General features: G+C 35.2%; 1 protein-coding gene across 1 annotated transcript in view; it reads left to right on the plus strand.

The window, feature by feature from the left end:
- Positions 1–11935, plus strand: part of ADAMTS6 (ADAM metallopeptidase with thrombospondin type 1 motif 6) — a 140367-nt gene extending 128432 nt beyond the window's left edge. Inside the window, exons 22-25 of the mRNA XM_041470766.1 lie at positions 1260–1464; positions 5028–5204; positions 6385–6541; positions 11820–11935. Of these exons, the coding sequence (XP_041326700.1) occupies positions 1260–1464; positions 5028–5204; positions 6385–6541; positions 11820–11929 (649 nt within the window). The 3' untranslated portion in view covers positions 11930–11935. The remainder of the gene's footprint in view (positions 1–1259; positions 1465–5027; positions 5205–6384; positions 6542–11819) is intronic.
- Positions 11936–12349: the final 414 nt, after the last annotated feature.

A 12349-nucleotide genomic window follows, 5' to 3' on the forward strand; every position in this document is an offset into this window, starting at 1 on the left:
ATATTAAAGGTACCTGAGAGCAAAGTTACTTGAGTTATCAATTAAAAATTAACTCTGCAGCCTCTTGAAAGTTCTGAAGAGCTTCAGATTCTACCTGTTGTGGTAAAAGCATGAGATTTTTTTGGTGGCAAATTAAGTCCTTTTGCTGGCAAAGTAATGACAGAATATCACATAATTGTTTCCATCTCTGCATCAATCTAGTTTCATGTTAGGATATATTACACATAATGTAACACAGAAGAGGATAGCAGCACTTTTTTTTTTGACAGCAGCTTGAGAAAAGATTTCTTATGAGGTAACTCCAGGAATATCCACAATGACTGCATGCCTGGCATTTTTGACATTTTGGCAGCATGTGATAGCATACTAGATTTCAGCTTCATCCTTAGCAAGGGTGACTCAGGCGAGTAACTAATCAACATATCAAATACCAAAGACCAAATGTGCTCATCAATATGGAGAGATATTTCTATTTAATTGAACTGCATTAGCCATTCATAAGTAGAAATATATAACATTGCAACCAGATTAATAGCTGCTTTAATCTCTGCAGCAGCACAAAGCAATCTAATATTATTTACAATTCTTGATTTCTACTACGTATGCAGAAACACTAAGAAGTTCCCTCTACCACCTATAGTGCAATTCTTTAAATTATAAAGGAGCTTGCTGAGATGAATTTTTTCATGAGATGAATTCATGTCTAACTAGTGTTTGCTTCAGTTTAAAAAATGAGAATATTTTACATTTCAGTGTAGCCTTTTATTAAAGAGTTTACAAATGTCTTGTAATCAGATGAGAATTAACTCTCAAAAACCCCAATTTTGAGATCAAATTATTTTATTGTAATGATACTAAATAGGTAAACATCTTGGCTTTTAACTTGTGATGTAACTTTCAGCAATGATTCCCAAACATTTCCAGTTGCAAACCACTTTCACAGAAATTATTTCAGGCAAGTCCAGTACAAACCTACATAAATAGCTTCAGTTTCTAACTATTACAGGCTATGATGGAAATTGCTGCTCTTGAAAAATACGAAGCAGTGTTATTTTTGGAAGATATGATTGCAGTGAGGCATAAATTAAAATATTTAGTAAAAAGACCCATAAATTTCTACTTTATTTCACCATGAATGTGTGTATTGTTAAAAATTACTTCGGTTTAGTGATTTAAACTATTTGCATTCTTGGTTTGTGTAGTTATCAACTCTGTTTCTGAAATGTATTTGACTGAGCCTCCTAACATTTTCTATCCAGATGGTTTATAGGAGATTGGTCAGAGTGCAGTAAGACCTGTGATGGAGGAATGCGTTCACGAACAGTTCTCTGCATCAGAAAGATTGGGCCTTCTGAGGAGGAGACGCTGGACGCTGCCAACTGTTTAACACACCGGCCTGTTGAAAAAGAGCCCTGCAACAACCAGTCCTGCCCCCCGCAGTGGGTTGCTCTGGACTGGTCAGAGGTGAGGAGATTTCTCTGTGTCAGCTCATTGGTAACAGCGGAGGCAGGACCTCTGACCACTGAATGTTAGTACAGTACACTGAATGTTTTCTGTCAGGGTTTGCTAACTAAAGGGTTAATAGGAACATTTCCCAGAGGACATTTTACGGGTGCCTCATTGTTTTGTTTCCTGCCTCTTAAGAAAATGCCCGTAACCTACAGTGTCACTAGACCCTAAATTAGCTCCTTCTCTCCCACAGGTATCACATACTGGTTACCTAAAGTAGTTTTTTACTCTGTTATCCTTTCTAGACTTTTATGTAGCAAGATCATGGAATGATTTTGAACAAAATCATTCTAATTTAAAGATTCATATTCTGCTAAACTTCTGGTTGTGATAATTAATCAGGATTGTGAAAAAGTACCAGGCTTCTTTCTGGTATGAATTTTAGTTGTGTAGCTTGGCAGACTGTCTTGACTGATGATAGCATTTTAATATAATGAGAAAGGTTACCTTTTTTTTTTTTTTTTTTTTTTTTTTTTTTTTTTTTTTTTTTGCTGTTAATGGTTTCCAGAAATATCATATAGTAAAATCCTTATAGTACTATAAGTATAAACATTTTTATATGTGTGTTTATATGAATTTATGACAGAAACATGAAAAGGAAAACAAGAGTGAACTTAAAAAATGAGGAGTTGAATACTCCTCCCATTTAAAGCAATGGCAAACCTTGCTAATTTTCTCTGGAATGCAAGATATGAAGTTTTCTTTTCATACTCAAAACAATGCATATTACAAATAAAACAATTATAGAACTACTTTATTTGCTTATGGACTTGTTGACAATATAATTACATGTTTTTAAAATTTTTAGTGATTATTAACAAGACACTAGCCTTTTGTTCAGAGAAACAAAAACATTTTGTAAGCATACTGGTTAGTATGTTTACATACTAACCAGTATGAAGTCCTTAGGAGAATGTAAGCATGATTTTATCAAATTAAAGTGAAAAGTAAGGATGTCTTTCCCACTGGAATGTAGTAATTCTTAGCTAGTGTCATGAGGCTTTTCACACATTGTGATAGTTGAGCTTTGACAGAATTAATCTATCCTCTCTAAATGACTCCTTTTATAGTTTTCAGGATAATTATAAAAAAAGCAGAAACTATATTCTAAGGATTTTTTGGGAAGAGCCTTATCAGACAAGCACATATAACTTGCCTTCCTGACTTCTACAAAGGCAGTCAGAAATTCTAGAAACATTTAGTAAGGGGAGATAATTTTTCCTCATTTGGCTTATCTGGATACTTTATTTTCATTTTCTTTGGAAGCATACAGTCTTTTTGTTAAATTTTTACTGGGATTTATTATTTTTAGTGATTCAGTATTATTGAAGGCTACTTATTTCCTTCTTTCACTTCCATTTCTGGGATCCAGTGTAGTCCATCTTGGTAGAATTTTTGCTATAACTCCACAAAAGAGAGTGTTGTTTTCTTCTGGTACCAGTAGCTGGAAGAACAATTTTCTCAGATGGCATCTTTCATATAGATTCAAGATTGTGTCTTCAATTAATACTAGGGAAGATGCTCCTAAACTCAAAGTTTAGGATGTTGCTTGTTTGCTAACATCCTCTGTAGATGATGAAACCTCACAGGCCCATTGCATTTTGACATTTTGACACAGTCCTTTCAACATTGTCACTTTTCTGTTTGTTTTGATAGACTGAGGTGATTTTTAAGCACTTAGCTGGGAAGGGGCACATACTTCCACATCCTCCTTAAAAGGTCATGTGTTTTGCACAAGGTACATGTGGGAGAATGTACTCATAACACACCTTGGAATTTGGACCCCAACTGATCAGTCATGATCATGACTTCAAAGACCTCATGTATTGTCATTGGGTTTTGGTCTCTCTTTATCATTAGTAGTATTTGTGTAGCTCTACCAGAGATCTTCTCTTACCTCCCTCCTTCATCTAGCATTTTAGTAGGCAGTGTGCACAAGATTTGGTGTTGAAGTGTAAGGACCTTTGTTTATTCCATATCAAAGTTCTGAATACTGAACTACTGTAGATAGAGGCTGTACCTTGGTAGAAAAAGATTGAATAGGGTAGAAAAGGTTACATTTTAAGGAAAGTGATTATATATCCATTTTGCATTCTGGATTATAAACTTCAAATGCAAGACTCACCTTTATGCAGCCCAGTTTAAGATCCTAAATCCAAGTGGAGATAATATTTGGAATAAACCTTTTCATTCTCTATGAACTAGTTTAGGTTCCTCCCTCTGGAGATTTTCTTCTTGTTTTGAGGTATATGTAGATAGACATATAAAACTTTACATATTCATAGGGTATATCCTTACATAATACTGTGGAACTGTTTTAAAATTTCTACAAATTACTCAAAGATGCTTCAGGATTAGGCATAAAACTATTAAGTTTGCCTCACTCAAGTAACTTTTAAAAAAATTAATCTGAGGGCTGTTTCTTTTTTCCCCAGTGATATAGTGAGTTGTTTTGGATGTGTGGAAAGCCTTTGGTGTGTGATCTCTTGCTTATTGCTCCAGTTCCACATAATGTTGTTTCCCAAATAATGTTTTGTCTCTACATATTAAAGGCAGTTCCAGTCTTCAGCAGGTTACCATAACCTGCAAGTAAAGCTTATGCTGTCAGAAACTGATTCTGATCCAAATACTGCAGATATGCTTATGGGATAAAGGTTAACATGCCAATAAAGGATTCTAAAACCATGCTTACAATATCTCATATTAAAAAGGGACTGATTTGGGAAAGTTCTTGAGTTTTAATTTTGTTAGCACTTGTCTCTTCCTCATTACGCAGTTGAGCTACTGTGTATGACAGTTAATGGTCAGTTGCAAAAGGGAGAGAGAATGGCAGTGGCACCATGGTGAAGGAAGATGACAAAAACCAGTAATCATCAGGTCTTTTTCAAGTGGCTGTTTTATTGTCCGCTTGCTGTCAGAATAACACAAGAATGATAAAAGGAGGGGAAATTGTGAAATAAGAGTTAAAATTTAAATAGGAAAGGAGAGGAATGCATATGCTGTAGTAGAGGGTATCATATTTTGGTATATCTGAATGATGTGGTTTCTATGAAGTCAAATCCAGCATTTATCTTTCCTTTTGTATATTGACGAAAAATGTATTCATTGTGTGTGGATAAAGTGAAGTGGATGAAGATTGTACTAAGGTGATATTAAGAACAGACTGTCTCATTTTTAATTATTGAAACACTCAAATTGGTTTCATAATAGTGTTACATGTGGCAGACCTTTCTACCTGACAGTGTTTTTCTTAAGCCTGACATAAATAGTAACATTGTAGTCTAAATATAAACAGCAAAGGAAATTTAAAACTTAGAAAAGCTTGTACATAATGAAACAATCTTGTCAGTTTGTTTGTGTTCCTAAACATTTAAAAATTATTATTACTGTATTGTGATTATAGCTGAATTGTGAGATGAAAAATCATCATGTCCTACTTTACAAATAGCATTTCTAAGAGTTTCATTGGTGTTTTACTGAGATTTTAATTATGTATTTGCAAAAATATTTTTTTTCAGTGCACACCAAAGTGTGGCCCGGGATTCAAACACCGAATTGTCCTGTGCAAAAGCAGTGATCTTCTAAAAACCTTTCCGGCTGCGCAATGCCAAGATGAGAACAAGCCGCCAGTGCGCATCCGCTGTAGTTTAGGCCGATGTCCTCCTCCTCGCTGGGTTGCTGGAGACTGGGGACAGGTGAGACTGCTCATGCAAATCTTCCTTGCTGTTAGTCCCCCACACGAGCCTAAGATGTTAGCCTCCCACCTCATAGCCTAAGATGTCCCTGGAGATAGATAAGGGATGGTTCCTATGGCTGAGGGAAACAAAAAGATTCTTCCCTTTTGTGTCAGATTGAAACGTGATTCATCATGATGCTTGTCTGAGAGCAATCTAGTTTCTACTGGATGAGTTTCTGCACGAATTGAAGAAAAAAAATCCTTACTTTTTTAGAGTATTCTGGAGATACAGCAGTGTTGCAGGGTGTACCATTTTTGAAACATGCTTAACTTCCTTGAGAAACATGATGGAAATATAAAGCCAATTCCTATTGTAGTAGCAGATCTGTGTATATATCTATCTCTGAATAAAACCACTTTGAGATCAATGTAATTTTTACATAAGATATTGAGTTACCATATAGGGAGCTAAATTACTCCAGGATAGGCTGAATAATGCCACCATTATGCAGTGCTTCAAAATATGATTTACTAAGTTTCCTTCTTTCTTCATGTTTTTGCATCTCATTTGTGATCAATGGCCTGCTTTTAGAATATTAAATGAAGGAATAATTTTCTGTTTGCAGAGCAATTTTCCTCTAATGAAAATGAATCATTTTAGTTTAATTATCCAGTAGAAAATAATTTGCAATATTACAGTCTAGTTGACTTTTTTCATGGTGATTCTTCAGATCCACTTTTATATTTAACTAATATTGTACTAAAATTGTAATTATTTAGTTACAGAAATTAAAAATATTTTGAAACAGAAAAGTCTATTTCTTTGAAAGACATTTACTTTTCCCTTAAAAAATGTTCTGTAGAAGATTTGGATTCTTCTTTTCTTTGTTTTTTTCGTCTTTATTCTAAAATATCATTATGATACATGGAGTAGAGTAAATTATATTCTAATATCTCAAATCTGATTTTTCAGGGAGTCAATATTGCATTGCATTTTCTTTGAAAGACAAGTACTCACATGTATTGTAAAAAATTCTGAAATATTTTATGATAATTCTTTTCTCTATTAACCAAAGATCTTCAGATGCCTGTCTTCTTTAAAATTTGTGGATGTGAAGTGTTTCTGATTGCTTGCTGTTGCTTTATTTTATATATAAAATTTGGATGCAGGGTTTTAAATTTTTTTTCTCCTTCTTTAGTGTTCTGCACAGTGTGGTCTTGGGCAACAGATGAGAACAGTACAGTGCCTGTCATATACTGGACAAGCATCCAGTGAGTGTCCAGAAACTCTCAGACCTCCATCAATGCAGCAGTGTGAAAGTAAATGTGACAGTACTCCCATTTCCAACACAGAGGGTAAGTCTGCCATCTTAATAGAATTTATTCTGAAAAGAGTAAAGTGACATAGGCAGCATTGCTGCATTGGTAAAAGTCTAGATGACATCATCTCTCAGGCTGTGAATGATTTTTTAAAAATTATTTTCTGCTTAGTCATTTTAGCTCAATGGTAAAGTCAATGAAAACATAAATACACATTGTTTGTTAAAAAAAAATACCCTTAAAATATATAGCCTAAGTCATGCACAAAATACTACTGCTTGTGTCATTGATTTTCTAATCTCTTTATTGGTTCAGTGGAAATGTTCATAATAGCAGGGGGAACATGATACACTTTTCATCCACCGACCTTCTACCTGCCTAATCAGTGTTAAACACAACAATGTAGTGGCAAAAAATAGTAAATTCCCTGTTCATTGCAAGACTGGGACCATAGACTTCGTGCTACATGGTTCTTGTAAGAACATGTCTGTTCTTACACTTTGTCATCGTTTCAGCTTCTTCTAACAAAGCTGTAAATTTTTTTTATTTATAATGCCTGTTCAAAATAATTATGGTATTATTTGCATTATACAGTCCAGTTTAATCAGACTATTAGCTAACTTCACCAGAATGTATTTTTGGTAGCAGATATATGAGATAATATTGTGAAAATAAGCTTATTCATATTTATTAAATACTTCAGATCTAAACGTGTGAATGGTCTAGGCCAAGCTGTTAGGAAATGCAGATGTCAAAGTAGACTTGGAGTTCTAGGCAGTAAAAAATGTTTTCTCATTGATTATAAAATTGAGAATAGTTGCTCATAAGATAAGTACAATTCATTTTGTGTGGAAGGGGAAAAGGAATAGAAAATTCTCCAAACTATCAAGAGGTTACACAGCAAAAGCAGTCGTTCTAAAGCACTTATTCCCAAAATTTTTATATTTCCTAAATTTTGAGTACATGACTGCAATGTTGCTAGCACTGCTGCTTTTGACATTACTCATCTCTGCAGTATAGAACTGAGTATTTTTTACACAGAATCTCCTACTACAGTGGGGTTTAATGTCCTGTTTATGTGGAAAAAATGCTCCGCTTTAAATGTTTTTAAAGGCGTTTGTCCTGTAGTCTACCCAGATTTGGTGGTCATTCAATGCCTACTCTATCCATCAATGTCCAAGCCATAGATTCAAAATTGTTATAAATCTGGCAAATAGAGATATCTGTGATGAAATGGGAGCATACTAAAATTGTCCCAGAAATACACTTAAGCTTCAATGTATGAACACTGTAATTCACTATTTTTGGTAAAGTTTGCATTATTTCTGTTTAGTGCTCTCAAGAAATCTTTAAGTGATAATTATCAATCTAGGAAATTTTCTGCCTTTTAAATCTCACAGGCTACATGTTATTTTATTTCCAAACACAGATGTTGATTTCAGTCCAAAGTAAGGAAGATAATAAATTACTTATAAGTGGACACAATTCAGTCCCAGTCTCCTCTTAATTTCTAGATGACAAAGTCATATTTTTATTTCTAGTAATTACACTGGTAGTTCTTCAGTATTATCAGAAAATATGCTAATCTCTTATAGAAGAATGCAACTGGGGGTTTTCTGTGTGTGATCTGTGTACACTGGGTGGCCTGAACTTCATTACAGTAGAACTGTGCAAGCTAGCTATGTACAGTGAGTGTGTTGGTAATTGTGTTTTTAGGGACCCACACCTTCATTGGAAAATTTTTGGGATCCACAAAAAGAAAATGCTGAAAACCACTTATACTGTATTCCAGATGGTAGTCAGTTCTTTGGCCTGCACTCTGAGAGAGCCAGGTGCAAGCCAGCTCCTTACTGACAGCTATCCAGGTTCATTAGCACAGTTAGGAAGAATCAAAGGGAAAAAGATACAGCACAGTGTATTCTCAAGGATATCGTTCCCCACACATTGCCACTTAGCATCCCATTTTTGTTTATGTCCCATTCTGGAGGTATTTATCTCAAAATTAATTTAATTGTTTAAAATGCTTAGATCATTTCAGAAGAATTTTCCTGCAATCTGTGAAAGACTAAGGTTGCCCTGTCCAAAAATTAAGCAAAAATTCTATCTTCAAGGTATTTTTTTCAATACTTGTGCAAGTATTTCTTACATATATATTCTAATTTATAAATTTTTTACAGCTGCTCTTAAATAGTGAATAGGAGAAGCACAAATGGGATTTTCAGAATAATATGCATGTTTGACACATTTCCTGCTTTAAAAAAGTCCCCTTAGACACAAGAGGAGCTGACATCTCTTAGTTCAGTAAAGTGTCAGCCTTTGAACAGTGAGGTGTATCTTTTTCACCATCCTGGAGATGATTAAAAGATTTCAAGAGCTAACTAATCCTAAAGAGCACAACTATTTTTGGAAAAGTAGTACTTTCTGGGATAAATTTTGGAACCATGATATTTTGTCATGAATATATTTGTGAGTGGGGCATGCTATGCTTCTGTGTTTGCTTCTGTCACTCTGCAGGTACAGTGGGATGTGATCTGACTATCAGTATTTGGGTTTCAAGGAAGGAATCAGGTCTCCCAGAGAGAGAGTTTGTCCACTTCGGAGTGCATGTGTGTAGCAGAGCATACCTGCCCACACACTGGGACTTTGTCCATGTGCCACTTCTTAGAACTGCCTCGTGCTTTGGGCTCCATTGCAGGGCAAAAGCAACTTCAGCAGCAGCACGATGGTTTGCAGCAGGGTCAGATTATCTGGGGAGCTCTCTTCCTGTTTCAAACCCCAGCAAACCTGATTCCCTTTGTGCTTGCAGACTGTGGAGCTTGTTCAACAATTTCTTAGCAATTTAATTTTTCTACCCAGAAATAAAATCATACAGGGTTTTGAGGAAGCTTGAGGCTCTCCGCAGTGTAATGATCATGTTGGTGAAGCTTGGAAAATTTTTCTTTGGGAAAGTACGGGTTGTTTGCATAAAACAAGAGTCAAAATTTTGGGAATACAAAAATACTAAAAGAAAGTTACATTGAATCTTGTCGTATTTTACATGTGCTTTAGCTCTGGGGTTTTCAAACTTTTCATTGGTGATTTATAATATTTTAGATATGGTTTTGATGGGGTGCTACTGGTGAGGGTAATGTTGCATTTTCTGCTGGAACTGAACTACAGACATCATCTAACACACCACTTGAAACCTATTCAGAATTATTCTATTCTCTTAAATGCATATATGTCTGCTGAATCTTGACTGCTAAAGCCCATCTAAAAGTTTACCTGAAAAACTGTTTTGTCTATTGTTATATCATTTCAGCTTTTCTTGTATTGTATATGATACATCTTTACAATTTCTTTAGCTCGAGGCACTGTGACATTTTGTGATTTTTTTAATGTAAAATGATAGTTAATATCATAATATCACCTGATCTAGTCAAAAGCTTCATCAAGGCAGAGCTTGTGCATGTAGCTTACTGATCATCATTAACATTGTTACTAGAAACAAAAGGAACTCTGCTAAACCTTCTCCATTCAACCACAGTCCTGTGAAGGATAGGCTATTTCACCAGCCACCATTATCTATTTCAAAACTGATTTTTAAAACTGAAGTTTTGGGGAACTTCAAGAATATTCTCTCATTGCTGTCCAAATGGCATCAGCTGAATAGGGTCCAGTTTTACTCAAGAGGAAGAATAACATAAAAGAATAATTTGAATTCCTACTTTTAGCAAAAATTGAGTTAGTGGCTTTACTTGTATTTAAGTAAACACAGTGTGTTTGAGGGTTATTTTTGCGATTGAGTGAACTTTTTATGTCTTGTGCAGATCAAGTGAACCTTTTTATTTTTCACTTCATTTATAATTCACCATTTGTCTCTCTTATATTCCCAGTCTTCACGAACATGAGTACCTGAAATATTTCTGAAAGAGACTTGACCTCTTTTGTGAAGAGTTTTTGAAAGTCAGTCAAATACAGTGACCATATGTGGTTGCTAGGTAGAGAAATATATCTGTTTCAACCAGCTATTCACAATGTCTTTTTTCCCGTCACTCAATTATGTTTCCATTAAGAATTAAAAAATTAGAAAAGCAGTATGTCAAACATCATGTAGGAGGAGTGAAAGAATTGCAATGAAAGCACTATGTCTGTGTTAATGAAATGAAAGTTTAGATAATTTTCTAACCACTTCTTGCTTAGCTAAAAGCATGCATTTTGTCATTATCAGAAATACTGGTCAGTGCAGACCTGGAAGTTCAGCCTCATTAATGCTTTCCTAGGTTCAAGTACTAAAAATTCTCATCTGCACTCAATTTGCTACTACAGTATGCTTGCAAGTGTTAATCCACTTGTAACACCCTGTCCCACAGCAAGAATCATGTACTAGGAGATTATATGGAGACTGAAGAGCTGTAGAACCTGAGTGTGTCACTGAATTCTCAGATGTAGCTCTTTCTCAAGCTGTATCAGGATAAGAACTGAGCACGGATCAAACTACTCCATTCCCCATTCCCACCTTCTTTCTACAAATGCAAAAAATGAGCCAGAGGAGAACTACAGCATATTTTAGCTCCAGTAATGTACTCACAAAGTCACTTTATATGCAACCCGTGTGGGATGCAAAAGAATGAAACTCTCCTCCATGGGGTTGAGCTCTGTTCTCCCTTCCTGGGAAGGCTACCTGCCTGCACAACAGGGCAGCTGAGGCAGTAAGCCCAGCATATAGGAAAACACAACTTTAAGAAAAAGCTTTTGTGTCTATTACAGGCATAAAAATGGCTTTCCTTCTAGCATAAAATAAATTGGTGGATGTGTGGAACCATGCCTAAAGTATAATCCACCATTCCGTTCGGTCACTGAACTCAACCCTGTTGATACCATTATTCTTAACACTGGTGTAATATTCTCCATCCCTGTTAGCTGAAGTGTTCATTCTGTTTTAAGGATTTTTACAAATGCACAGGTGTGCTATCAAATGGTGTGAATCATCATAATGATAACCTCTCATGGATGAATAAAATAACTCCTGAGAAGGAAGTTAAAAGTAATGTAAAAAAAAGACTCACATGTTCTGACGTTGTAAAGTGATCACTTATCCCAATAAATGATAGTTTTTCCAAGGCAAAGACTGTGCCCTTCTAAATGAAAGCCCTGCAAATATTTTTATGGCTTTTTAAATTTGCAATATTATATGCAGTAGACTGTACTAGAAAGAGTAGTTACAAAGGAAGCAAGATAGATGGATAGATGAGAAGCATGTTAAACATCAAATTTTCTTTGTACTTTAATTTATATATCTGATCTTTTTCTCTTTAATGTTCTTAATTATTAGAGTGCAAAGATGTGAACAAAGTGGCCTATTGCCCACTGGTGCTGAAGTTCAAGTTCTGCAGTCGAGCGTACTTCAGACAGATGTGCTGCAAGACCTGCCAAGGACACTGACCCACAGGAAGCAGAAGAATGTGCCTTGTTATTATCATTGTGGAAGAGTGTCCATCGAAGAGAGTCACACAGTGAATAAGATTGACGTCCTTGCAAATGCATTACCCTGTGGAAAACATAACCACTGGTCAGCCCCAGCTGACAGGATTTCAATATTATTTTAACTTCTGTGAAGTGGGATTTATTAATCCAAAGTGCTGGACACAGTATTGAGGGGATCCCAAATTTGAAAGATTCACACAACACATATAGAATAGCTTACTGTTGAACATTTATGTTCTTTTGACTAAATCCAATAGTCTGTTTACATCCATGGACCATTAAAATAACTTTTATTATGGACTTAGCAATGACACTGAATCCATTTCTATTTAAAACTGTTTAAAATGTAGTTCTTATGAGTTGGTTTACTATGGAAGT

This window comes from Pyrgilauda ruficollis, unplaced genomic scaffold (assembly GCF_017590135.1).
Source record: "Pyrgilauda ruficollis isolate IOZ18807 unplaced genomic scaffold, ASM1759013v1 scaffold25, whole genome shotgun sequence".
Taxonomy (NCBI): Eukaryota; Metazoa; Chordata; class Aves; order Passeriformes; family Passeridae; genus Pyrgilauda; species Pyrgilauda ruficollis.